The sequence below is a fragment of the Schistocerca cancellata genome, chromosome 7, assembly GCF_023864275.1.
Source record: "Schistocerca cancellata isolate TAMUIC-IGC-003103 chromosome 7, iqSchCanc2.1, whole genome shotgun sequence".
Lineage (NCBI taxonomy): Eukaryota > Metazoa > Arthropoda > Insecta > Orthoptera > Acrididae > Schistocerca > Schistocerca cancellata.
This window is the reverse complement of record NC_064632.1, coordinates 248,616,777-248,643,093: the sequence shown is the minus strand read 5'-3', so window position 1 is coordinate 248,643,093 and position 26,317 is coordinate 248,616,777. Positions and strand designations below refer to the sequence as shown.

Sequence of the window (26,317 nt, the reverse complement as noted above, 5' to 3'; positions counted from 1 at the left end):
CATGCAGCGTGAACTGACACTGGTACAAAATCACTTGCGACTTGACTAGAGTTCCAGCGATGTCAACGCACACTATTTGTGGGACGAACACAGTCACTGTTAGAGAGAGTGGCACTGGGCGGAGTGGCCTGAACTATATGAATTTCCATGGGCGAAGTGTCGTGAGCTTGAGTATCCTTGGTTCGATTCCGATTCCGGCGTGAAGCAAAGGGCCTGGAATGGTTTTGAGCTTCCGATTTGAGCTTTTTCTGACAAACAGTTTGAACATGTCCTTTTTTATTACAGAAAAAGCAAATAGCTTGGCGTGATGGGCAATTCTCACGCAAATGTCTAGTAGCACACCGCGGGCATGATTTTAGCACTGCATTTGCTTGCCGGCGTGGTACACGTGGCTGAGAGCCAGGCGGCTTTGGCGCGGCCGGGCGCGAGGACTGTTTACTGTTCCGTGCAGCTCGCCCGGCGGGCCGGTTAACCTGACACACGTGTGGCGAAGTTTCAAATGATTCCTGAGCAAAGTCAAGTGTGTCCTGCCGATCCAATATGTCCATCACCTGTTGAAGGGAGGGATTAACTAGTTTCAAAATCTGTTCCCTTATACGAACATCAGAAACGTTCTGTGCAATTGCATCAAACACCATAGTATCTGAATAAGGGAGTCCACATTGACACTCAAAAGCACAATCCCTAGTAAGGCCTTGCAAGGTTGCAACCCACTCCCGATTAGTCTGACTGGCCGTACGTTTTGTACGGAAGAAGGTATACCTTTGCGCAACTACATTGACTGATTCTTTGAAATATGCATCTAATGCAGACAAAATTTCGTTGTAGGACAGAGTTGCGACGTCGCGTCGGGGAAATAATTTGACTATCACACGGTACGTTTGTACCCCGACGGAGGAAAGGAGAAATGGCCGCCGCTCATTACATTGAATTCTGTAGGCGGTGAGATGGAATCCAAATTGGCGTGACCACTCCGTCCAGCTTTCCAATGCAGCATCAAAAGGACGAAAAGTTGGTGCAACTGCGTGTGGTGGCTGCGTGAGCGGTGGAGCGGCGGCTGCCCCATCGTTTTGCATTGCACGTTGACCCTGGACGAGCTGTCGAAGGGCATCCAGTAAGGCCTGCGTCTGCTGATTCTGTAAGCGATAAAATTCGGACAGTACATCTGGAGATGGTGGCGAAGCCATTACACAAGTAAATCAGGGCAGTATAGTTACGAACGCTGTGTGGCCTTGTCGCCAAATGTTGTGGATTGGCAAGAGAGCCAACCCCGTGTTATTAGAGGAAGCCGAAAGGCATGCGTTTTAGCTCACGCCAGTCTGCGTGAGCTAAAACGTGTGCCTTTCGGCTTCCTCTAGTATACCGGGTTGGCTCTCTTGCCAACCCACAACAGAGTATCCAAAATAATATGTCTACTAATTGTACAAACAATTCAGTAATCTGAAGATATGGTAGAATCAAAAGGACCCTGTACCATATGCGTTATACAGATGGACAGAGAACAAAAATAGAGTCTGACAGCAATGAGATGAATTCTAGCCTTTCTGCATACATTTTTCCCAGTACTCTTGATTTTGGCTTACTCGTCTTTCTTTATTCAACCTTTTAGAACTTTCAGCAGTTTCTATTCAGCAATTTCTACACGCATTTTCTCTCCATTATCCACCAAAGAATGTAATCTCAGTTCTGAAAACTCAATATTTCTTTTACCTTCTGACAACAATATGTCAAACTTTAGTATGCATTTTTCCACATTGCATATCTCTAATCCATGTTTGTGAACACTGATTTACCAACTTTGTGTTTATTTCAATACGAAATTCCATTTTAATGGAGCTCAGAATTTAGTCCAGCAGATTTAGCTGCCCAGTGCCAATTTATTGAAGTGTATTCACAGAAAAAAATATAATTTTGTATGTATGTTTGAGAAACTGACTTTATACTAGCAGCATCATTTGCATGTTAGGCATATATATATATATATATATATATATATATATATATATATATATATATATATATATATATATATATATATATATATATATATATATATATATATATATATATATATATATATATATATATATATATATATGCAGGACGAAAGCATTGAAGGAAACTGAGAAAAGTAGTATTAATCTAACAATTAGTGAAACTGGCAGCAATGTCATTGAGTTTATGTACCTTAGATAGTAGGGAAAATTGCTAAAAGTCAGCTTAGGAACATTCAGTTCTGCATTTGCTTGTAGATAATTTCTTTTAGAAAATGTGTGTCCGTGTTGCATGTTTGTTGAGTCCCAGTATTGAGCAACAGTTTCATTGGTTTGATCAATAAGTCAGAGGTTTTTGTTACATTAATAAAGTGCTCTTTCTGTGTACTGTTTGAAGATAGTTTCTACCTTTAGTGGAAGCTATTAATAATTAATTCACATAAGAAAATATTATTTAATTTTGTCTCAGTATTTTTATTTTCATTTTCCTTCTTCTTCACTTTCAAATCTATTTCAAAGGCTCTTTGCCCTAAGAGGCTAAATTCATTAACAAAAGATTGTATTTATAATTCTTCTAGTATTGGACATTACTAGATTTCAAAAATATGTTAGAATTTTGTTTCAAATTTACAGTTAAAGAAAAGTAATATGACAGTATCAGGCAGGCCAGAGAGAAATTTTCATAGTAAATGTATGCAATGGAATTTTTGATCAACTAATTGAAATATCAAAATTAAAAAAAAAAATTATTTCCATCTCAGCTTCTTGGTGCTTTGAAATACATTAGTTGCTACAGATATAATAAATGTCGTATTGTCTGTTTTCCTGGCACAATTTTGTTGTGTAGAAATAAACTGTGGCCATCCGGGCATCCTGTACAATGGATGGCTTGAGAATATCGAGGCTGGTACTGGTCTTGGTGCAAGTATTATCTTCAGGTGCCATGATGGCATGAAGCTGGAGGGAAACACCTCAACTGTGTGCCAGATTGATGGTCGGTGGCGATATCCTTTGCCAAAATGTCTAGGTAAATATTGGCAGATTAAACCCATAAAGGCATAAGTGATTGAAGCCTAGTGTTTCAGTGCTACTTCAACAGTACTGTCTGCTTTCACTGCCAGAGCAACAATATTAATATCTCCAAAAGAATTTCAAAACTCTGTTCTACTGTATAATAGTTTTCATTGCTTTTGTTAATCAAATAACCTGCTTATGATATTAACGATTTGTAGTGTGATCTGGTTAGTTCTAATTGTAGATATATCAAGCTAAACTGTTTATCATAATTGTAATAACTTATAAGCTACATAAACAGTTATTAAGACTAATTCATTGTGTATGTAACATGTTCATACTGTTGTATTGGGAAAGAAATGTCATAAGTAGGATTACAAATTGTAACAATAGAAATTTCAGTAGTTGATATATGATGTGTAGATGCCAAATACTTTATGAAATAACTGTATATAACCGTCAGTCTCATGTGTGTCTCTTGTATGTATGTGTAAACGGAAGGCAAATGTGTTACCTTCTGTTTTTTGACTGTAGATTACAGATTTTTCACAAACTGGTAACAGCAACACTTACATTGAACTTCTCTAAAAAATTGGAAATGTTCATTGACATCTTCGGTCATATTGACCATAACTTTTACAGGAATAGTTTTCGAATCTCTGACTCACTGTTCTTATATATGTTTCCAGAGCTTTCTCAGAATCACTCAAGTGTTTATCGGGATGGTTCCCTTAACAAGACACTAGTCATTTTTTTCCTTAAATTCCTCCCAAATGAATGGCTGTTTTCAATTCTTACGATCTCATCATTTGTTAGGAATTAAACTTTGACCATCTACATACACATATTTCATATTAGCTACACGAAAACGAAGCATATGCAAAAGAGCATGCCAGTTGAAAGATAGCCTCAAGAAGGAAAGTCTTCTGTATTGGCAAAAAAATTATTTTTAACCACTTTGAATATAGTATAATGCACTATTTAAAGATGTATCACCATCAGTAAACAGGAGGTAGACCATTATGTGTATTACAGTAATTTAGGCTTTAGGCACTGTTGGTACTGTTACCAGAATCAGCAGACAACCATGGACAGATTCAATTAATTCTTTTTGCTCTATTTTTCTGTAGTCTCTGCACTGTGAACATATCTCAACTTCAATATATTTGTCAACTGTTCTACAGTGACTCTAACATTAGTTCAGTAAAAGTCTCTTTCTCAAAACTGTGCTGTGTATAAATCATGATCATTTGTGCTGCAGATCATTGAACTGCTTTAGAATTTATTTATTTTGTTTCATTTGTGCATGTAACACTGTTCCCTTCAAACAGTAGTTTTTTCTGTTTGCATATATGGATATTGCACATACTATTGATATAATTAATTGATATAATAGCCTCAGAGCATCAAATTAAGGACAGATGGTTTAATAAAGGGTGTGGCACCAAGAATTTGGAACTGTAATTGCAAAACAATCACAGTGCCTCTCCTACATTTTTCCTGTTGTGACTTGAGTGCTGAACATAGAGATTTTGATAATATTTAGTCTATATTTGGTTTCAATGGCATCAAAATTTCTGTCATTGTGCACTGAAGTTTTTTTTCCACTGTAATTTGGCACTTATAGCAGGGACTGCTGGCAAAAGGAATCAGTAGCAATCGTGTAACTGTGGACCAATAAGCTTTCAACTTCAACAGCAAGCAACATTTGTGTAGTAGCATTGTGTTGGCTATTGTTGAATGCCTTTTTCTTCTGCTGATAGATAATTTGTGGCAATGGGTTTCATTGTTGAACGTTTCACAATATAACACTGAAAATAATTATTGATAATATAATGTAAATGGATGGATCAAAATCTATTCACCAAGTGGTGGTGGGGGAAAACACACACAAAAAGGATTTAACTTTTACAAGCTTTCAGAGGCAGTGGCTCCTTCTTTTGTTGGAAGAGTTGAACTGGATGAAAGGTGGATGAAAGGAAAGGACTGGAGTTGTTTTGGGAAAGGGATACAGTTCAGAAAACTCACCCAAAACCCGTGGTCAGGGGAGACTTAGCGGACGGGATGGGGATGCACCAGATGGGATTTGAAAGCCTCAGAGGTTAAAGGTGGAAGACAGGGTAATATGCAAGACAGAGATCACCACTAAAACATCATGCATGAGTTAATAAGAGTGAAAAGCTAAGTGCATTGTATGTAACAGAAGTGGGAGGGGGGACAGTGAAAAATAGACATGTCAGAAAATGAAAGATGTAGAAAAATACAATGGAGTGAAGAAAGGAGTAGTTACTATGAAGAAATGCTAAAACAGAAGGAATTAACGTAAATTAAGGCCAGATGGATGGTGGGAACTGAGGACATGTTGTAGTGCTAGTTCCCACCTGCTGAGTTCTGAGAAACTGGTGCCTGGGGGAAGAATCCAGATGGTGCATGTGGTGAAACAGGCACCGATGTCATGACTGTCATGTGGTGCAGCATGTCCTGCAACACAATACTGTGTGTCACGTGTACGAGGGCAGATCAACAAGTAAGGTGGCATTTCAAATTGCATGGGCAATGTACATTCGATTATCAAACTTTTTTATTGTTACGTTGGTACACATGTCCCAAACATATGTTCACAGTTTCAAGTGTACAGCATACTTTGTTTTTGACAGATAGAAAGGTTAGACGTGTTTTAGTATGCTTGATGATTTTTGATTATTATAAAAAATAGAGCAAAGAATTTGCATCATATTTTGTGTGAAAAATGGTATCAAGTGCTCTAAAACACTTGAAATGTTGACAGTTGCATACGGTGAGTCTGCTCTAAGTAAAAGAAAATGTTTACAAGTGGTACAAGCTCTTCCAGGATGACCAAGAAAATGCCAATGATGACCTCACTCTGGACGTCGCAGCATATCAACAACAGATAATAACATCGAAGCGCTGAAGAAAAGTGTTTTGGAAAATCGTCGAATTACCGTAAGAGAAGTTGCTGAGGATGTTGGTATATCAGTTGCCTCATGGCAACACAATTTTTTTTTATATTGTGCATATGAGACGTGTCAGCTAATTTTGTTTCAAAACTTCTCAATTCTGATGAGAAGAACTGTCGCATGAGCACCACTCAGGAGCTCTTGAATGAAGTCAGTGATGATCATGATTTGCTCAAAAGGGTCATAGCTGGTGACGAAACATGGGTTTACGGTTATGACATCGAAACCAAAGCCCAGTCTTCCCAAATGGAAGCTTCCCGGAGAGTCAAGACCGAAAAAAGCACACCAAGATCGATCAAATGTGTCAAAGTTTAGCTCATTGTTTTTTTTGAATTACCATGGCGTAGCGCATCATGAATTTTTGCCTCAAGGTCATACGGTCAGTAAGGAGTATTACCTTGATGTTTTGCGCTGTCTGCAAGAAGCAATATGCAAAAAACATCCAGATTTGTGGAAAAATAATTCATGGCTTTCGCCTCACAACAATGCACCTGCTCATTCATTGTTGTTTGTGAGACATGTTTTGGCCAAAAGCAACACGACAATGATGCCTCAGCCATGACATTCACCGTATTTGGCCCACTGCAACTTTTTCCTGTACCCAAAACTGAAGAGGCCTATGAAAGGAGGTAGATTTTCAATGATTGAGGAAATAAAAGTTGCATCGCTGGAAGTACTCAAGGCTGTAGCAAAAAAGTGCTTCTGAGAAGTGCTTCGAGGATTGGAAGAAGCAATGGTACAAGTGTATTTTATCTGAGAGGGGTTACTTTGAAGGGGATAACATGAACATTGATGAATAAATAAATATTTTTTTCATAAAAATATGAAGTCATCATACTTTTTGAAGGCACCTCATACACACCCTCTGCCTATGCCCATTCATCCAGACTGATAACTGGGTGGCAGTCATGTCCATGTAAAAGGCCGAACAGTGTTTACATAACAGCTGGTATATGACGTGTCATTTCACAGGTGGCTTTCCCTCTGATAGTATATGTTTTGCCAGTTACAGGGCTGGAATAGATGGTGGTAGAAGGGTGCATAGGGCAAATCTTACAGTGGGGATGGTCACAAGGGTAGGAGCTATAGGGTTGGGAGATGGGTGTAGAAGGAGCATAGGATTTGACATGCCTATTGCAGAGATAGAGAGGGTGATGAAGAACTATTCTTGATGTGGTTGGCAAAATATCAAACAGAATGGATCTCATTTCAGGGCATTATTTTAAGAAGTCTTGGTCTTGAATGTATTAATCAACTACTTCGACAAGGCCATGACTTTCTAAAATCATGCCCTGAGATTAAGATCCATTCTGTCTGAGATTTTGCCCACCACACCTAGAATTACTTTCCGTAGCCCTCCCAATCCCCGCAATGTCCTTGTCAGAGCCTATGCTCCTCCTGCACTCGTCTCCCTACCCTATGGCTCCTATCCCTGTGGTTGTCCCCAATGCAAGACTTGCCCTATGCACCCTCCTACCATCACCTATTCCAGCCCTGAAACTAGCAAAATATATGCTATCAAAGGGAGAGCTACCTGTGAAACAACACTTGTCATATACCAGCTGTTATGTAAACACTGTTCAGCCTTGTACATCAGCATGACTGCTACACAGTTATCAGTAAGGATGAATGGGCATAGGCAGAGGGTGTATATAGGCAACACACAATATCCTGTTGCAGAGCACGCTCTACAACATAACAGTCATGACTCTGGTGCTGTTTCACCACATGTGCCATCTGGATTCTTCCCCAGACACCAGTTTCTTAGAACTCTGCAGGTGGAAACTAGCACTACAACATGTCCTTGGTTCTTGCCACCCATCTGCCCTTAATTTATGTTAACCCCTTTTGTCTCAGTATTTCTTCACAGTAACTACTCCTTTCTTCACTCCATTTTTGTTTTCTACATCTTTCATTTCCTGGCTTGTCTATTTTTCACCGTCTCACCTCCCACCTCTGCTACATACAGTGCATATAGCTTTTCACTCTTATTAACTCATGCGCGATGTTTATGGTAAGTCTTCCCTGAGCCAGGGTTCTGGGTGACTTCTAAACTGTACCCCTTTCCCTTTCTCCAGTCGTTTTCCTTCATCCCTCTTCCTTCCCCTTCAACTCTTCTGCTAGAAGAAGGAGCCATTTGCTCCAAAAGTGTGTAGAAGTTAAATCGTTTTGTGTGTGTGTCACCTGCCAACGATTGGTGATTATATTTATCTATCCATTTACATTATATCACAGTATAAGGCATTATTAGTTTCAATTTCACTTAAACAGAACATTGAATTCTCTAATTTATGTGTGTCTCTTTGACTTTTGTAGAAGCATAAAACAGGTGTGTGCTGCCTGCATTGTGAGAGTATGGATGTGCTTGTTCTCTGCACACCACTACTATTCCTTGGAAGTCTATGAGTGGGATATATTTGCCTTCTTGCTTCTGCTCGTAACAGATCCTCATTAAAAGTGCCAAGCTACACTGGACAAACTGTATAAATTTTGTAGTGAAATGGAAATGGAGATAAAAATCAAATCATCAATTATAAGCAAAGTTTTATTCAGAAACAAGTCTAATTGATTTTTGTAAGCCAGTAATTGAAAGTAGGCTATAATTTTTTCTATTTTAACTGCAGGGACTTACTACAATCTGATGTTTTCACAATGAGTCAGAGTGAGCAGAAGAGAAAATACGCAGCCTATCTTAGGTCATTGATTCGGCCACGAGATTTCAGTAGCTCTGCTTACGATCTAAGGAAGGACACATAGTGTCACAACACGTTAACTAATTCATTCATAAACGTAAATGTACATATAATGAAATAAATAAATATGTGGGTTTAACTACTATTTATCAATGGATATCAGTTATTTCAGGGTGGACTCTTAACATTTTCAGGGAGTTCAGAGTTAGTTTAATGCCCCTAACCATCCTTTCTCAAAAATCAGCTTAGGAACTGTGACCATCACATGATCTTCACTGCATCCTACATTGGAAAGTTCAGCACTAATGTGATCCAAATTGTTTAAACTTTCATGAAATATGTCACCTCCTAAGCTGTTGATGTGGAAATCACTGTGATGACATTTTCTATTTGCACGGGAACAGTGAAGATACCTCTTGATAATTATAGGAATAATATCTTTCTTGCAATATGTTGTCCAGTCACACTAATGTGATCACCTTTCAAAATCCTGAATGACAGTCTTTTGCATTGTGGATTACTGTGAGACAGAACAGAGTCAATGACATTCTGGAGGTACCCACAGCCATGCTGACTCCATGTCAGGGCCAGCTGTGTTAGGTTTCTCAATTGAGGATCTGTGGTGTGGACAGCCTGATTGAGGTGGTCCCACAGATTGGGTTTGAATCCAAAGAGTTTGTTGGCCACGGAAGTATGGTAAATGCATCATGGTGCTCTTCGAATCATGGTAAATTTGTCACGGTGCTCTTTGAATCATGCACATACACTACACTGTGAGCTGTGTGATACATTGCATTGTCATGGTGGTAGTCGTGTCAAGAAAAAACACACTGCGTTTAGGGATGAACATGATCCCCAAAGATAGATGCATACCTCTGTTGATCCAGTGTGTTCCAGGATGATGAGAGTACTGGATTAACTGTGGAATGTCATGAAAACATTCCCTGGATCATAACACCTCCTCCTCCAGCCTCGATCCTTTGGAGAATTGTTGCAGGTTGTTTGCCATCTGTCCAGTGGAGCATAAAACGTGATTCATCTCAAAAGACCACCTGTTGCCACTCAATGGATAGCCAGTTGCAGTATTGGCATGCAAATCCAAACCTTCGCCACCAGTGGACAGTAGTGAGCATGTGTGCACGAGTCAGGTGTCTTCTGCAGAAGGTCATACACAACAGTGTTCTTTGAATGGTCAATGAGGAGATACTGTTGGTAGTCCTTGGTTCACCTGGGCAGTCAGTTACTCAACAGTTGCACATCTATTGGCCTGTACACATCTATGCTGCTGTTGTTCAACCCTGTCATCTATGGCACATGGTGCACCCCAGTTGCCTTGGCATGTATTTTGGATAGCACTGTTTTGCCATACACTGTATACTGTAGGCATTTTGGAAAAGATTCCACATTTGGTCCAAAAGCCAATGCTCTACCTGAACATAAGATAAATTACTCCATTTCCACATTATGACAACAACTGCACTGTTTCCTGCATCCCTTTTACAAGCTTTATCTGTATAACCCTCCACTGCTAGTGTTGCCTCATCCCTTTTGCCAGTGGTTATTGCACATTGATGTCAAACCTAGGTGATAGTAATAGTAATGTGACTGGACCACATAGAACCATAATCTCTAATAGTCATAAACATAGAGAGTGAGATGGCAGACAAACTCCTGTACTAAGTTACTTTCAAGAATCTTTTATATATGTTGTGAATCAGGTTGAGCTTCTGTAGAGATGTTTTCTTAATTATGGTTCCCAGTTTCAGAACTCTGTCTCTGTTATTTCGCTCCAGATGTGTAGTTGATATATTTATTTAGCTTAAGTTAACATTCACATTTGTATTCAAAGTTCCCACAAGAAAAAATGACACTTTTACAGGCATGTAAATACAGTGTACCATGTGCATCCCGACAAAGTCTATTTTTGGTGGATGATTATTGCAATTCAGAGACTAAATGATGCTGAAATGACATCCTCTTTGAATTTTACTCTGAGGACATAGCTGAACCCTCTTTAATGCCAATATACAAATATTCCTAAAACACTTTCAATAATTATTAGTTTTTTTTTTTTTGCCCCCCCCCCCCCCCAAAAAAAAAGCAAAGATGTTACTCTCATTGGTGAGAATATTCCTCCATTTAACCAGTGTGTTGTGAGTGTCTGGGTTTTTGTACAAAGCCATTAAATTATTCATGTCCCTTGTGAATGATTCCGTTTGAAGCATTAATGACTTGAATTTTATCTTGGAAGTCTCACATCTTTTCTTCGTTGTTCATCCTACAGTTATTTGATTTGGTAACTAGTTGTTAGATAACAAACACAGCAACGTAGAAATTGATTTACTATCTTCTCAAAATTTTTGAAACAAGTAATATTGCCATGATCATCTTGTATTCCACAGCTTAGACAATTCTTACATTGCATAACAACATATCATGTACACTACGATTCTTTTGATAGAGTGGTTACCTATAAACTGTACACTTTCTCTATCGAGTTCTGACTTACAAATAACAAGAGGTTTAAGTTTGTTACATAGCAAACTTGACACTTTTACTGATGGACATAGCTACTGTACTGAGTCACATTGATAATTACTTTCTGATAGCTTGGGATGGACCAACACACTTACCCATAGTAGCTGACTGTATGATGTTAACAAAATAAATGATGATATCTGACAGACTGATAGCAACACAGAGATATTTTCAGTTTAGTGACTTAGCACAGACTGCTTACATGGTGTTAGCTAAATTATGAATATCCGCTAACTGTATGATGTTTATTCATACTCTGGTAGCTAAACAGGAATTGACTCAGTCATTGTTTACGTTCCTACTTATAAATGCACATAATAATAAAAATCATAATTTGTTATTAGATAAAATAAGCAAGACTCAGCCATTCACTTATAGTGGGTCAATGCATGGAGCACAGTGACACTTGACAGAAAACAGCATTCACACTAGCTTTCTATCACTAGCTGTTTTCCCAGCAGTAGTACGGACGTTCACACACACAACCTCACAGACACCCAGATGCACACTGGTGGTCATGGCAATACTAATTATTGATCCTCAGTTACTGAAAGCAGTTGCCTAAGCTGATGGAGTTGGGATGGGAAGGGAATGAGGGAGTAGCAGGAAAGAGGCAGGCCTTTGGACAGATGACTTTGAGGCTTCACAACAAGACAAAAAAAGGTACAGAGGGTACAACTAGTGAAGTAGGAAGAAGAAGAGGGAGGGAACTGAGGGAAAGTAGTGCATCACTGCATGATCTAGATGCAGAAGAAGTGGTATGGACAGAAGAGAGCAGCTAAATGTAAGGTAAGGCAGTGGGAACAGGTTAGCGGAGGTTTAGACCAGGGGGATCGCAAGAGTGCAGGATGTGTCGGACAGACAATGCCCATCTGCATAGTTCAGAGAAACTTGTGCTGGAAGGGAATACTAAATGACCCACATTGTGAAGCAGCTGTTGAATTCATTTGAGTTGTCATGTTCAGAATGTTTGGCAACTGGATGGTGAAGTTTGCAGTTTGCAAGGTGAAGTTTGCAGTTTGCACAGTTTGGTGGTCGTGTGAAGAGACACTTGGCTACTTGTCATGCCCACATAGGATGCTGTAGAGTAATTGCAGCATTGTTGTTGTTGTTGTTGTTGTTGTTGTTGTTGTTGTTGTTGTCTTCAGTCCTGAGACTGGTTTGATGCGGCTCTCCATGCTACTCAATCCTGTTCAAGCTTCTTCATTTCCCAGTACCTACTGCAACCTACATCCTTCTGAATCTACTTAGTGTATTCATCTCTTGGTCTCCCTCTACGATTTTTACCCTCCACGCTGCCCTCCAATACTAAATTGGTGATCCCTTGATGCCTCAGAACATGTCCTACCAACTGATCCCTTCTTCTAGTCAAATTGTGCCACAAACTTCTCTTCTCCCCAATCCCATTCAATACCTCCTCATTAGTTATGTGATCTACCCATCTAATCTTCAGCATTCTTCTGCAGCTGGTGTTGCGCCATAAGGTGCTTGGGGTGTGGTCTGTTGAGTGGCATGGCATGACAGCCCAGAATAAACTGCGGGCTGTCAAGGAGACGACCGATGTGTGGCGCTCCTCCCTGCGGTCTTCTCGCAGGGACTCTGTCATCCTGTGTCGGCTCCGCATCGGCCATACATACCTGAAGCACGGCCATCTTTTACGTCAGGAGGATCCCCCCCTGTGTCGGTGTGGGTCCCGGCTGACGGTCGCCCACGTTTTATTGGAGTGTCCCCGACTGCGCACCCTTCGGCAGTCTTTTAATCTCCCGGGCACCTTGCCTTTGATTTTATGCGACGATGCCTCCATGGCTGACAGTGTTTTACATTTTATCCGTGTTAGTCCTTTTTATGGTTCCATTTAGAGTGGTCCTGCACCTTTCCCTTTGTGTGTCTCTTGTCCTCGAGTCTCTCATATTTGGTTGCAGCTTTTAGTGTGTAGTCGGTTGGCTGACTCTTCCCCTTTTTTTGTTGTCGTGGTCAGTCAACCAGTCTCCGGCCATCTTCTTTTCTTCTGTTTCTTTCTGTCTGGTGTTCATCTGTCCTCTTCGTGTCTGTCGTATTCGTTACCGCATTTGTGTTCTTTTAGGGCCTGGGGGGGAGTATCCTTCCCCTAGGGGTTTTATCTGCTCCGCGCCTTAATGTCTCGCCTGTTTTTGGAATGGGGGACTGATGACCTTAGCTGTTTAGTCCCCCTTAAACATCCTAACAACCACCACCACCACCACATTTCGGAAGCTCTTCTTGTCTAAACTATTTATCGTCCACGTTTCACTTCCATACATGGCTACACTACATACAAATACTTTCAGAAACGACTTCCTGACACTTAAATCTATACTCGATGTTAACAAATTTCTCTTCTTCAGAAAGACTTTCCTTACCATTGCCAGTCTACATTTTATATCCTCTCTACTTCGACCGTCATCAGTTATTTTGCTCCCCAAATAGAAAAACTCCTTTACTACTTTAAATGTCTCATTTCCTAATCTAATTCCCTCAGCATCACCCGACTTAATTTGACTACATTCCATTATCCTCGTTTTGCTTTTGTTGATGTTCATCTTACATCCTCCCATCAAGACACTGTCCATTCCGTTCAACTGCTCTTCCAAGTTCTTTGCTGTCTCTGACAGAATTACAATGTCATCAGCAAACCTCAAAGTTTGTATTTCTTCTCCATGGATTTTAATTCTTACTCCGAATTTTTCTTTTGTTTCCTTCACTGCTTGCTCAATATACCGATTGAATAACATCGGGGAGGCTACAACACTGTCTCACTCCCTTCCCAATCACTGCTTCCCTTTCATGTCCCTCGACTCTTATAACTGCCGTCTGGTTTCTGTACAAATTGTAAATAGCCTTTTGCTCCCTGTATTTTACCCCTGCCACCTTCAGAATTTGAAAGAGAGTATTCCAGTCAACATTGTCAAAAGCTTTCTCTAAGTCTACAAATGCTAGAAACATGGGTTTACCTTTCCTTAATCTAGCTTCTAAGATAAGTCGTAGGGTCAGTATTGCCTCACGTGTTCCAATATTTTTACGGAATCCAAACTGATCTTCCCCAAGGTCGGCTTCCACTAGTTTTTCCATTCGTCTGTAAAGAATTTGTGTTGGTATTTTGCAGCAGTGACTTATTAAACTGATAGTTTGGTAATTTTCACATCTGTCAACACCTGCTTTCTTTGGGATTGGAATTATTACACTCTTCTTGAAGTCTGAAGGTATTTCACCTGTCTCATACATCTTGCTCACGAGATGGTAGAGTTTTGTTAGGACTGGCTCTCCCAAGGCTGTCAGTAGTTCTAAGGGAATGTTGTCTACTCCGTGGGCCTTGTTTCGACTCAGGTCTTTCAGTGCTCTGTCAAACTCTTCACGTAGATATCTCCCATTTCATCTTCATCTACATCCTCTTCCATTTCCATAATATTGTCCTCAAGTACATCACCCTTGTGTAGACCCTCTATATACTCCTTCCACCTTTCTGCTTTCCCTTCTTTGCTTAGAACTTGGTTTCCATCTGAGCTCTTGATATTCGTGCAAGTGGTTCACTTTTCTCCAAAAGTCTCTTTAATTTTCCTGTAGGCAGTATCTATCTTACCCCCAGTGAGATCAGCCTCTACATCCTTACATTTGTCCTCTAGCCATCCCTGCTTAGCCATTTTGCACTTCCTGTCGATCTCATTTTTGAGACGATTGTATTCCTTTTTGCCTGCTTCATTTACTTCATTTTTATATTTTCTCTTTTCATCAATTAAATTCAATATTTCTTCTTTAACCCAAGGGTTTCTACTAGCCCTCGTCTTTTTACCTACTTGATCCTCTGCTGCCTTCACTACTTCATCCCCCAAAGCTACCCTTTCTTCTTGTACTGTATTTCTTTCCCCCATTCCTGTCAGTTGTTCCCTTATGCTCTCCCTGAAACTCTGTACAACCGCTGGATTAGTCAGTTTATCCAGGTCCCATCTCCTTAAATTCCCACCTTTTTGCAGTTTCTTCAGTTTTAATCTACAGTTCATAACTAATAGATTGTGGTCAGAGTCCACATCTGCCCCTGGAAATGTCTTACAATTTAAAACTTGGTTCCTAAATCTCTATCTTACCATTATATAATCTATCTGAAGCCTGTCAGTATCTTCAGGCTTCTTCCATGTATACAACCTTCTTTTATGATTCTTGAACCAAGTGTTAGCTATGATTAAGTTGTGCTCTGTGCAGAATTCTACCAGGCGGCTTCCTCTTTCATTTCTTACCCCCAATCCATAGCCACCTACTATGTTTCCTTCTCTTCCTTGTCCTACTACCGAATTCCAGTCACCCACGACTATTAAATTTTCGTCTCCCTTCACTATCTGAATAATTTCTTTTATTTCATCATACATTTCTTCATATTCTTCGCCATCAGCAGAGCTAGTTGGCATATAAACTTGTACTACTGTAGTAGGCATGGGCTTCGTGTCTATCTTGGCCACAATAATGCGTTCAGTATGCTGTTTGTTGTAGCTTACCCGCACTCCTATTTTTTTATTCATTATTAAACCAACTCCTGCATTACCCCTATTTGATTTTGTATTTATAACCCTGTATTCACCTGACCAAAAGTCTTGTTCCTCCCGTCACCGAACTTCACTAATTCCCACTATATCTAACTTTAACCTATCAATTTCCCTTTTTAAATTTTCTAACCTACCTGCCCGATTAAGGGATGTGACATTCCACGCTCTGATCTGTAGAACGCCAGTTTTCTTTCTCCTGATAACGATGTCCTCTTGAGTAGTCCCGCCCAGAGATCCGAATGGGGGACTATTTTACCTCCGGAATATTTTACCCAAGAGGACGCCATCATCATTTAACCATACAGTAAAACTGCATGCCCTCGGGAAAAATTACAGCTGTAGTTTCTCCTTGCTTTCAACCGTTCACAGTACCAGCACAGCAAGGTCGTTTTGGTTAGTGTTACAAGGCCAGATCAGTCAATCACATAGACTGTTGCCCCTGCAACTACTGAAAAGGCTGCTGCCCCTCTTCAGGAACCACACGTTTGTCTGGCCTCTCAACAGATACCCCTCTGTTGTGGTTGCACCTACGGTACGGCTATCTGTATCGCTGAGACGCACAAGCCTCCCCACCAACGGCAAGGCCATGGTTCATGCAGCATAGCTGACATATAACATGGCTGCTTTCAGGCATGGCCCTTCCTGTTTTTGGGTAGGAAATGCGTGTGACTGGACTGCAGTAGGACGTGTTTAGATGGATGTATGGGACAGGTGTTAACTCTTGGACTGACCACAAAGGAATGACCATGGGATGCAGGATAAGGATTAGTATTCCTATAGGGATGGATAGGGGTATGCTGTGAGGTGGGTGGGCTATGGAACACTAAACACTAGTTTGGGGGTTGTGAGTAGCATTTTTGGTAGGATGTCCCCAGGCCCGTATTTAGATAATGTTACACCCATGGGCGCACTAACTTTTTTCGCCACAACAACAAACTTAGTCCATTTAGAAAAACATTTAGCAACAAAATTATAAACATGCTATTTAAAATAAGTGTATTACTTAAAGAAGAAATCTACAAAAGAGGATAATATTGCATGGAATTATAGCAGTTGATTATTATATCAACAAAGAATGCCAACAGTTCAACGGCTTTCTTCTTGCCTTGTTATCAGCAACCACATTTATCACATTTTCAGATTCCAATTTCCCAGTCAGATCATTTTCTATTGCTAATACAGTCAAGTGATTCAAACGATCTTGAATCTGAGAAGCATGGAAGTGGTTCTTAACCCTTCCAAGAACTGAGAAGGTTCGTTCAGCAGAGCAGTTCGTTGCTGGTCTGGTCAAATAAATTTGCTGAGTGATACTGATGTTTGGATGAATATGAAAGAGATATTTCTCTCTTAGCATTTTATTTAAGACTGGTAAACAAGGACCATTCTCATAGTCAGAACTCTAAAGGAAGCTTTTGAGATAGCACATTCTGTTCCAAAAGAATCCTCTATATACCCTGAGTAAATATGCTGCAGCTGTTTTGCAGCATTATAGACTTCATCAGGGTCCATTTCCATCAAACTGGAAAAGAAAGAGAACTTTCCAGAAAACTCTTTGTAGACACCAAGATGATTATTGAGCTCTCCAGATAGTCTGTTCAGTGTAATTAAATAATTGGTCTTCAGTATGTCACCTTCAGATTTGCAAACCACTGTATCATTTTCTGACTCATAAAAGAACTTCTTTCATTTCTTCACACGTTTTTCTTGAGATGCACTCATTTTGATTACTTTGCAAACTAGAACGCTTTTTGCGTGTTTCGTAGTTGGCCCACCTGTAGCACTGCTTTACACCTATGCTAGGCACATGCATGATGATCTCTTTGGGGCACAGTTTTAAATGCTTTGGTACCATCAGAAGAACGTCTTCTTATCAGTGGGAGACAGTGTCGGCCGTCCATTGGCCACAAATTGAAAAGTGAATGGCCAGTCAGAAACCATGGTAACTGGGGAAAGGTGCACTTAAACACATTAGCACGGTTGAAATGGTTTCGACCTAACTCAAATGAACCTAATAATAACTTCTATGGGTTTTTTTCTGCACACATAAATTTGTATGCTCAAACTTTTGCCGCCTGTAAGATTTTGCCACCCCTAAGAACTTAGTGCCCATGCCCATGTGGCCCATGTGTAAATACTGAGCTGGATGTCCCTCTGGTAACATTATTGGTATATTTCGCCAACTCATGCTGTCACTGCAAATGTGGGCTCCTGGGGGGGAGGGGGGACAAGGGGAGTTCGACAACTACTGCTGTCACTGCAAATGTGGGTTATCTAGGGGAGGGGATGGAAGAGAAAGTACCGACACTTCAGCATGGGTCGGAAAGGCCTCGTCTTGGGCCACACTGAACATGTAAAGGACCTTCTTTCCTTTTCTCTTTCTTTGCAGTGGAAACATTTCTTAGCTACGCACTCCACTGATAACAGCCAACCTAAACTCCATATAGAACCTTGTTTACAGCATTTCTGACCTCCATCCAACAGTGATCCTTATTCCTTTCCACCAAGTCATCCCCTGGCATCTTTCATTCTTAAATCTCTCCCTCTTGAGTCCAACATCTCTCCTGTGGAACACACTGCTACCTGTAACCTGAAAAACAATCCATACCTTATCATGCTTCCTTCAGACAAACGTGCCACCACAGTGGCCATGAATCATAGTATCTCTGTGACTGAGGGCCTCCACCAATTTCCAAAACCTCTGCATTCCAACCTTACAACCCTGAGCCCACCACAGAAGTCTAACATGAGATCTAGTAACTTCTCAAGGCCTTCCTTATGTCCTTCCCTATCCACTTTGCACCTCCATTAGCTTAAGCGACTGCTTTCAGTAACTGAGGATCAATAATTAGTCTTGCCGTGGCCACCAGAGAGTGCATTTGGGTGTCTGTCACCGTGTGTGTGTCTGTGTGTGTGTGTGTGTGTGGGGGGGGGGGGGGGGGGGGGTAAGGATTCCAGGCGTTCGAGAAAGTGGTTGGTGTCTTTGATGAAGGATGGGAGACTGCATGTAATGGGTTGAAGGTGTTGATATACGTAGGCAGAGATACGTTCTGTGGGGGCTTGGTAACCAGCTGCAATGGGGCGGCCGGGATGATTGGGTTTGTGAATTTTAGGAAGAAGGTAGAAGGTAGGGGTGCGGAATCCTTACCCAATCTGTTACCCCCGGAAACCATCCTTGTAACCATTCATGCCACTTCCTTAAACACAAATATCCTGCACGTCCAGGGCCTCGCTGCGATGGAGCGCTTCCTTTCACACCGATCACCTGCCACCCTACCTAAAACCTCTTTCTTCATTACCTTAGCCAGCTTCATCCTGACCCACAACTTCTTCACTTTTGAAGGCCAGACCTACCAACAATTAAAGGGAACAGCTACGGGTACCAGGATGGCCCCCTCGTACGCCAACCTATTCATGGGTCGCTTAGAGGAAGCCTTCTTGGTTACCCAGTCCTGCCAACCCAAAGTTTGGTACAGATTTATTGATGACGTCTTCATGATCTGGACTCACAGTGAAGAAGAACTCCAGAATTTCCTCTCCAACCTCAACTCCTTTGGTTCCATCAGATTCACCTGGTCCTACTCCAAATCCCATGCCACTTTCCTTGATGTTGACCTCCACCTGTCCAATGGCCAGCTTCACACTTCCGTCCACATCAAACCCACCAACAAGCAACAGTGCCTCCGTTATGACAGCTGCCACCCATTTCACATCAAACGCTCCCTTCCCTACAGCCTAGGTCTTCGTGGCAAACGAATCTGCTCCAGTCCGAAATCACTGAACCATTACACCAACAACCTGACAACAGCTTTCGCATCCCGCAACTACCCTATCAACCTGGTACAGAAACAAATAACCTGAGCCACTTCCTCATCCTCTCAAACCCAGAACCTCCCACAGAAGAACCCCAAAAGTGCCCCACTTGTGACAGGATACTTTCCGGGACTGGATCAGATTCTGAATGTGGCTCTCCAGAAGGGATACGACTTCCTCAAATCCTGCCCTGAAATGAGATCCCTCCTTCATGAAATCCTCCCCACTCCACCAAGAGTGTCTTTCCGCCGTCCACCTAACCTTCGTAACCTCTTATTTCATCCCTATGAAATCCCCAAACCACGTTCCCTACCCTCTGGCTCCTACCCTTGTAACCGCCCCCGGTGTAAAACCTGTCCCATGCACCCTCCTACCACCACCTATTCCAGTCCTGTAACCCGGAAGGTGTACACGATCAAAGGCAGAGCCACGTGTGAAAGCACCCACGTGATTTACCAACTGACCTGCCTACACTGTGACGCATTCTATGTGGGAATGACCAGCAACAAACTGTCGATTCGCATGAATGGACACAGGCAGACAGTGTTTGTTGGTAATGGGGATCACCCTGTGGCTAAACATGCCTTGGTGCACGGCCAGCACATCTTGGCACAGTGTTACACAGTCCGGGTTATCTGGATACTTCCCACTAACACCAACCTATCCGAACTCTGGAGATGGGAACTTGCTCTTCAAAATATCCTCTCTTCCTGTTATCCACTAGGCCTCAATCTCCGCTAATTTCAAGTTGCCGCCACTCATCTCACACCTGTCATTCAACATCATCTTTGCCTCTGCACTTCTGCCTCGACTGACATCTCTGCCCAAACTCTTTGCCTCTGTATATGTCTGCTTGTGTCTGTATATGTGTGGATGGATATGTGTGTGTGTGCAAGTGTATACCCGTCCTTTTTTCCCCCTAAGGTAAGTCTTTCCGCTCCCGGGATTGGAATGACACCTTACCCTCTCCCTTAAAACCCACATCCTTTCGCCTTTCCCTGTCCTTCCCTCTTTCCTGACGAAGCAACTGCTGGTTGCGAAAGCTAGAATTTTGTGTGTATGTTTGTGTTTGTTTGTTGATAGACACACGAACATACACACATAATTCAAGCTTTCACAACCAACGGTTGCTTCATCAGGAAAGAGGGAACGAGAGGAAAAGACGAAAGGATATGGGTTTTAAGGGAGAGGGTAAGGAGTCATTCCAATCCCGGAAGCAGAAAGACTTACCTTAGGGGGAAAAAAGGACAGGTAGACACTCGCGAACACACACACATATCCATCCGCACATACACAGACACATGCAGACATGTCTGATCTTCATGGTAGTGGGAAGTGCATATGCAGTGTGAAGTGAGTTGCAACAGTGGTGAACAATATTTTTTACAAATGTTAAAGCATAAGATCTGATGGTGACATTGTTCTTTCCAAACTGGTCTTTCACTAAAATGATTTTATAGCAGTATTGACTTATGAAGTTTTCTTCAGTTATCATACCTTGTTATGTCTCACGTTGACTCAGTACCTTTGAATACTACATCTCTTATCCCTGAAACATTTTATGCTGTTGGCTACTGATTTACTGCAAAACTGCATAGCTAATCATATGTACAGTAATTGAAGTGGCATTAGGTCCAAGTGGATAGAAGTTAATCTGTGGCAGTCTTTCAGTCCAGTGAATTTTTGGGACATCATCTATTGATAAACTTGTTGCTAAAATTATAGCTGACTATCTTACCATTAAAAAAAGTCTATTTTATCACAAAAATTATTGCTTATGCACTTTATTACACAAATAGCATAAGAAAATTCCCACATGATTGCATTTTCATCAGTTGAATTCAGTATCTTACAGATTTTGGAATAATCTACTTCTGACTGATCCATCTTACAGTTTTTCTATGCAAGTTGCTTTCACAGTACATTGATTTTAGCGTTGGGTTTTCTGACTTTAGATTTTAATTCTAGTTTATTCAGTGTTCTTTTCAGTGAAACTATAGCTGCATCTGATGTCAGTTTATTCCTTACATTTTCTTCATCAGGAGAAACATTGATAGATATCTCAGCTTCTTCTGGTTTAGGCCTTCTTTGCCACAACTTCTCTTTAAAATTTATGTATTTCTTTTTGATAGATATTTGGCTCATTAGAAAATAATGAAGGGCTAGAGACCACATTTTTCTTGGGGTTTCAATTTGTTTACCACTGATGGTTAACAAGAATGCTATTGTTCTGAGTTTCTTTGGAAACTTAATCACTCTCAAAACAATTGTGAGACATATATCTGTCTCATTGGAGAACTGCTCTTACGCATTTTAAAAACAAATGTTGCATTTTTTTGGAGTCATATATAAATGTTTACCTTTAATTAATTTGTAGCCGGATCTGCATACTGCAATGAAACATAGCATTTTTTCTTATTTTTCACTTTTATATGTGATTATCTAGAAGTTCTAACACACAACACCATAAGCAAAATCACAAAATAAGCACCGAAAATTCCGAAAGAAAACATAAGATAAAACAGAATTACACCAAGTTGAGTCTCAAAATGGCACAGTTGCTGGTAGTTCATGGAAAAGTCACCTACCTATCTGTGTTAATGTGTGGAAAGATGTCCCACTTCCTCTTTTCTACTCACTGTGAATGAGTAGTATATATGAGAGACATCAGGAATAGGTAAAATTACACTCACTCTCACAACACACACACACACACACACACACACACACACACACACACACACACACAGATGCGCGCGCGCGTTCGGATGGACGGACAGACAGACACAGAGAGAGAGAGAGAGAGAGAGAATGGAGGAAAATAATAAATTACTCTGGACAAAATCACTGATTTTCTGGACAAATTCCAATCTTTTGAGCTTAATTAGGAAGAATTTTCCAGTTCTGAAAACTTTGACATTTGCAAAATGTGAATCACACACAGAACAACTGTGAGATTAGTTACTTGGATTGGAGTATTAGCCTATACAAAGAAGAAAACTATCACTTTGAAATTTTGTGCCCTGGTCCTCATGTATTGTATGTAAATTCACATTACAAGTAGCCTGTTGCTGTAGAGTCTCTTGATGGACAATCAACAAAGTACGTTTGAACATTTTACAAGGTAAAAACTACTATCCTAGCTGAATTCTTTACTTTCTCTATTAGTGCAGATGGATACTTCCATGTTGTCTGTTGTTACATCTGAAGCTCTGAATGTGGTATCTTTGCTGGGTTTTTTTTTCCCCAACTTCAACATGTTTTGCCATAGAAGCTACAGATAACACTTCCAGGAGTATATGAGCATTAGCAGCACCATTCTTTTGCTGCCTTCCACAGTTTATCCTATTTGTCATCAATGGTTTATTATAGGAATTATTTCATACTGTTTTCACAATTGATTTGTGGAACTGTAATACTTTTCCAGTGAGTAATCTTATGTAGTTTGCTTTTTCCCATTTGATTTTAAACTGGCACAATAATAATGGAAACAAGTAGGGAAGAAATAGATTTAGAATTCTGGCTTCTGATTATTGCCATAAAACTATATCAGATTTGCATATTCAGTCAGCCATGGGGGTATGCTGCAGAAAAATACGTTGGGATAGATTGAAACAGCAATAATGTTTTATTGTATGGTTTGTGATTTGCACAAAATTGTAATTTTGCTTACGACATTACTTGTTGATACGGCAGGTGTTAAATCTAGATTACTTCATTCATGCAAAACTTGTGGTATTGATCCATAGTAATACAACAGTAACATTAAAAAATGTTTCATAATGTCTATGAATGATGACTTAATTGCCTGAATTTAGAGATTAAAGATTCAGAACTGAGATTTCCAGTATTGTTTAAATAACTAGGAGCAAACATTGTGTGTTTATTTTTGACTCAAACATTACATTAATTTTTAGGTAAATTATTTTTGGATATAGTGTATACAGTATAGCTTAGGTCAATGAAATGAAAGAAGTGTAAAGAGTAAGGGTAATTTGTGCTAGATGATAAGTAGAACACTACCTGTAAATAATAAAGATGAGTTGCAGACTGGGTAAAAGAACAGAAACAATGGAGGTTATTCTTTGTATTTTTGTACTGGATGCATATTTTACACTACATGTTAGTCTGTGATATCCATTCTTATTATATGCACATGTGTAGTAACTTTTACATTCAACAATATTACTTTTACTTATTTTGTAATGAAAATGTATCTCATACAACAGCAGCAGTATTTTATGTTGTATTTGTAGTTAATCTGGAAAGGAATGTAGGACATGACACATCCAATTTTATAAAAGACAAACTACTATTTATAAGTTGAATCATAATGATGAAGAGAATTTACTACCTAGAATCACTGAAAGTGTTTAACTCTTTGCTCTAATGATGTGTTACTGTTGATAATCTACTACTTAAATGAAATGGGTTTTACTGTAGCAAATTACATTGCTTAATCCATTTAAGTAAAATGTACTGCATGTGATAAGCCCAGATGATTCTCATTTCAGTGATGTGTACCTATAGATGATTTACCTGTAAAGAAAGTATGTTTTCACAGTATTTTCTCCACACAGCTCCATGTGTTGTACCAAGTGTGAGACAGGGTAGGATTCAGTTGTGGGTAGGGAATGAAACAACAGATGAGCTGCCACTGGTAGTCCAACATGGGGAACGGTTGTTCGTAAAGTGTGATCCAATGTATGAGTTTCCAGCAAATCGAACACCTATTTGCAACAATGGTACATGGACTGTTATGCCTCGATGTGGACCAGGTGAGTGATGTTTGTTTTTCTTACTGCTACAATATTGTCTGCTAATGGATTGATGCAACACACATGTATCTCATAAACATGTTGTGAACACTTATGAAAAAATGTATGTCTTGATTTAGGTACAGGTTTTCATATTTTTAATGCTGTACTTATCTTACTTTCAAAAACTTGGTGAACCATTTTCTTCAGGGCTTCAAGTGTGCTTCACATACACACACACACAGTATTGAAGAATTACTTTGATTTATCACTTCATTAAATACTTTAGACTCGAAAAGTTAAAGAAGGTGGAATAAATCCAGCTGTGTGTACAGTATATTGCTGAATGCAGAGGATCAAAGTAATTTCAACATGGAAAACTGTTACAGATACTACTTTTCACTACAGAGAAGATGTTTACATGTGAGGTAAAGTGATCAGTGTATGGAGTATTCACCATCAGAAGTTTGTTTATAAAGGAATTGAAAATTCAGAATGGAATAACAACAATATAAGAAGAATCAACACATTAGAGTAGAGGAGGCAGACAAGCACAATGAAATAGACTGTTAGATATCTATTGAACTAAATCCTTAATCAAATGTAGACAAGACAAAAATCGCACACATTCACACAAGCACAGCTCACAGCTGTGTGTCCACTGCCATCCTTGGCAGCTAAGGACCGGATGAGTTAGTGGTACATATACAGAGGCAAAGAGTTTCCTCTGCTTGTGTCTGTATATGTGTGGATGGATATGTGTGTGTGTGTGAGTGTATACCTGTCCTTTTTTCCCCCTAAGGTAAGTCTTTCCGCTCCGCTCCTTGTCTGCAAGACCATGAATATATAACGTGAATAGCTAGGGGCCCTAACTCACTTCCCTGTCATACACCCGAAGTTATGTCTACATCAGTCTGTGACTCTTCATCTAGGCTAACTTGCTGCATCCTCCCCATCAAGAAATTCTCAGTCCTGTCACATATTTCACTTGATAACCCATATGACCGTACTTTTGATAATGAGGGTAGTTGTGGTACTGAGTCAAATGCCTTTCAGAAATCAAGAAATACTGCATCTACATGAAACTTCCTGGCAGATTAAAACTGTGTGCCAGACTGAGACTGGAACTCACATGCACACTCCACTGCAGAGTGAAAAAATCTCATTCTGGACTGCATCTACATGATTGCCTTGATCCCTGGCTTTTGTAGCATCATTTGAGAAAAGTGCAAGTTGGATTTCACATGATCTATGGTTTCAAAACCCATGCTGGTTGGCATGAAGGAGGTCATTCTGTTCAAGATACCGCCTTAAATATGAGCTCAGCATATGTTCTAAGATTCTACAAGAAATGAAAATCAAGGATAATGGACTGTTTGTTGATAACTCAACCATAAATTCAGTGTAGAATCAGATAAGGATTTCATTGGGCCCTGGAACTTTGCTCAGTTTTAACAATTTCTACTGTTTCTCATTGCCACTGGAATTAATATCTATTTCACCCATCTTTTCAGTGGCATAAGAATTAAATTGGGGCAATACCCATCGGTTTTGCTTTGTAATTGAGCATTTGAAAACAGGGTTAAGTATTTCTCCTTTAGCTTTTTTACCCTCAGTTTCAGTTCCTGTCTCATCCATGAGTAGCTGGACACCAACTTTGGCACCACTAACAGCTTTCATATACAACCAGAATTTCTTTGGACTTCATGAGAGATCTTTCTGTCATATTATGTTACAGTGGTCATTGAAGGGTTTCTGGATTGTTCACTTGACAGACAAACATGTTCTCTACCTACGGCTTGCTGCTTTATTTTATACTAATTATATAATAGTCTCACTTTCTTTAGAAGTTTCTGTACAGTGACTGTGTCCCATAGAGGGTGTTTCCCATAATGAAGTGTCCCAGTGGGCCCATATCTGTTCAGTGCATGGTCAACTGTTCTGTTAAATTTGAGCCATAGTTCCTCTACATACTCCTGTCAT

At 40.1% G+C, this 26,317-nt stretch overlaps 1 protein-coding gene across 1 annotated transcript in view; it reads left to right on the top strand.

Moving 5' to 3' along the window:
* The window catches only part of LOC126092720 (uncharacterized), a 271,027-nt gene that overhangs the window by 40,208 nt on the left and 204,502 nt on the right, over positions 1 to 26,317 (top strand). Inside the window, exons 4-5 of the mRNA XM_049908444.1 lie at positions 2,842 to 3,021; positions 24,158 to 24,355. Of these exons, the coding sequence (XP_049764401.1) occupies positions 2,842 to 3,021; positions 24,158 to 24,355 (378 nt within the window). The remainder of the gene's footprint in view (positions 1 to 2,841; positions 3,022 to 24,157; positions 24,356 to 26,317) is intronic.